At 48.6% G+C, this 1432-nt stretch overlaps 1 protein-coding gene across 1 annotated transcript in view; it reads right to left on the minus strand.

Moving 5' to 3' along the window:
- Positions 1 to 1149, minus strand: part of VOLCADRAFT_101038 (uncharacterized protein) — a gene marked incomplete at both ends in the record, with an annotated part of 1824 nt that extends 675 nt beyond the window's left edge. The window contains 4 exons of the mRNA XM_002959504.1: positions 245 to 353; positions 558 to 649; positions 863 to 871; positions 1051 to 1149. Of these exons, the coding sequence (XP_002959550.1) occupies positions 245 to 353; positions 558 to 649; positions 863 to 871; positions 1051 to 1149 (309 nt within the window). The remainder of the gene's footprint in view (positions 1 to 244; positions 354 to 557; positions 650 to 862; positions 872 to 1050) is intronic.
- Between the last annotated feature and the right edge of the window lie 283 nt (positions 1150 to 1432).

Below are 1432 nucleotides of genomic sequence, written 5' to 3' on the forward strand. Positions count from 1 at the left end.
GTGTGTGCGTGTGTGTGTGCATGTGCGTGTGCGTGTGTATGTGTGTATGTGTGTATGTGCGTGTGTCTGTGTGTATGTGTGTGTAAATGGCCACATGCATGTGTTGTGTCGTGGGCCAAGTCATACTTCCACGGGACTACTAAAAGCTGAACCTGTAGCCTCTCCCACAACAAGGGTGATAATACCCTTTCATGAACCCCAAAAACAGCTGCAGAGTGGTTGTGGCCCCCAAAAGAGGACTCACTGTGTGTGGTGGGAAAGATGTGGGTAGTTTCTTCTTCTTGGCCATGATGGCCACTCTTTCATGATCACCAGCAGGACCCATAGCTATATGGATGACCACACCTTGGGGCCTTGTGGGTCAACACATAGGAGCGCAAAAGCAGATGCGACCGCAGTCAGGATAGGTAGGTCATGCAGACACCACAGGATGCCCTTTTACCTAGTACTTTTACCAGCAGGAGTACTTTGATAGCTTGTTACAGCACAGAAGACGGAGGCGTCCAAGGCACAGACAATATGCACTGTCCCAGAAAATTGCACCAAAAATGGCTTACCTTTTGCTAGTAGTACGAGTAGTCGACAAAAACCATTTGGGAGTGTGCAACGTCCGTGTCGAAAGAAGGAAAGGGGGCGCGGTACACAAAACCTGTGGGGTGTGCACGGTGTGCATGTAAGCGCGTCATACATTCAAACATAAGTCGCATTGTCCATGTCCTTTTGCAATGGCTTATAAGCCGTGCACTCCGTGGGTGTTGGTGTTTGTGGGTGCTTTTGCTGATGTTGTTGGCAGGCCATGCATGCAAAAAAAGCGACACACACCGCACGAAGTGCCTGCAAGGCAGCATTGGACCAGACTCACCTTTGCAACCTAAAATGAGGCGTGTGCGGGTATCTCACCGAAGGCGGAGAGACTGCCGCATACAACCAGACATTCGATGGTTTTCATACATTCGCAAAAAATTTCGGACATGAGACCGCACACAACAATGTGGCAATGTACACGAAATTTTAAATGTGGAACAATGCTTATTGTTGGAGGGTGCTGACCGCCTCGCAAATATAAGCAGCTGACATGTACGGTTTGCAGCGAAGATGAAGGATCCAACTGCCATAGTTGTTGGGGCATACGTGCATATGCGCGTTCATGTTTGTGGGTACAACTAAATATATATTTTTCGTCTACTTGGAAGCCATATAGGGGAACTTATCGTGGGTAAGCATATGCTTTAAGTTGCGCGCAGCCTGAAAAGCATCATCAGCGCTGCTCTGAGTAACATAACAGCTTAAACGCATGATTTGCAGTATTATGGTATTTCTTTGATTTGCTTACAGGGGGCGCCGCGCTGCTGCTTCATATGTGGTCGTAGACAACGCCTGCGCTTTGGCTGGCGGCGGCTCTGCCAGCTTTTGAGGACAAGTTTTATCCGAA

Source organism: Volvox carteri (genome assembly GCF_000143455.1).
Source record: "Volvox carteri f. nagariensis unplaced genomic scaffold VOLCAscaffold_306, whole genome shotgun sequence".
NCBI classification, from domain to species: domain Eukaryota; kingdom Viridiplantae; phylum Chlorophyta; class Chlorophyceae; order Chlamydomonadales; family Volvocaceae; genus Volvox; species Volvox carteri.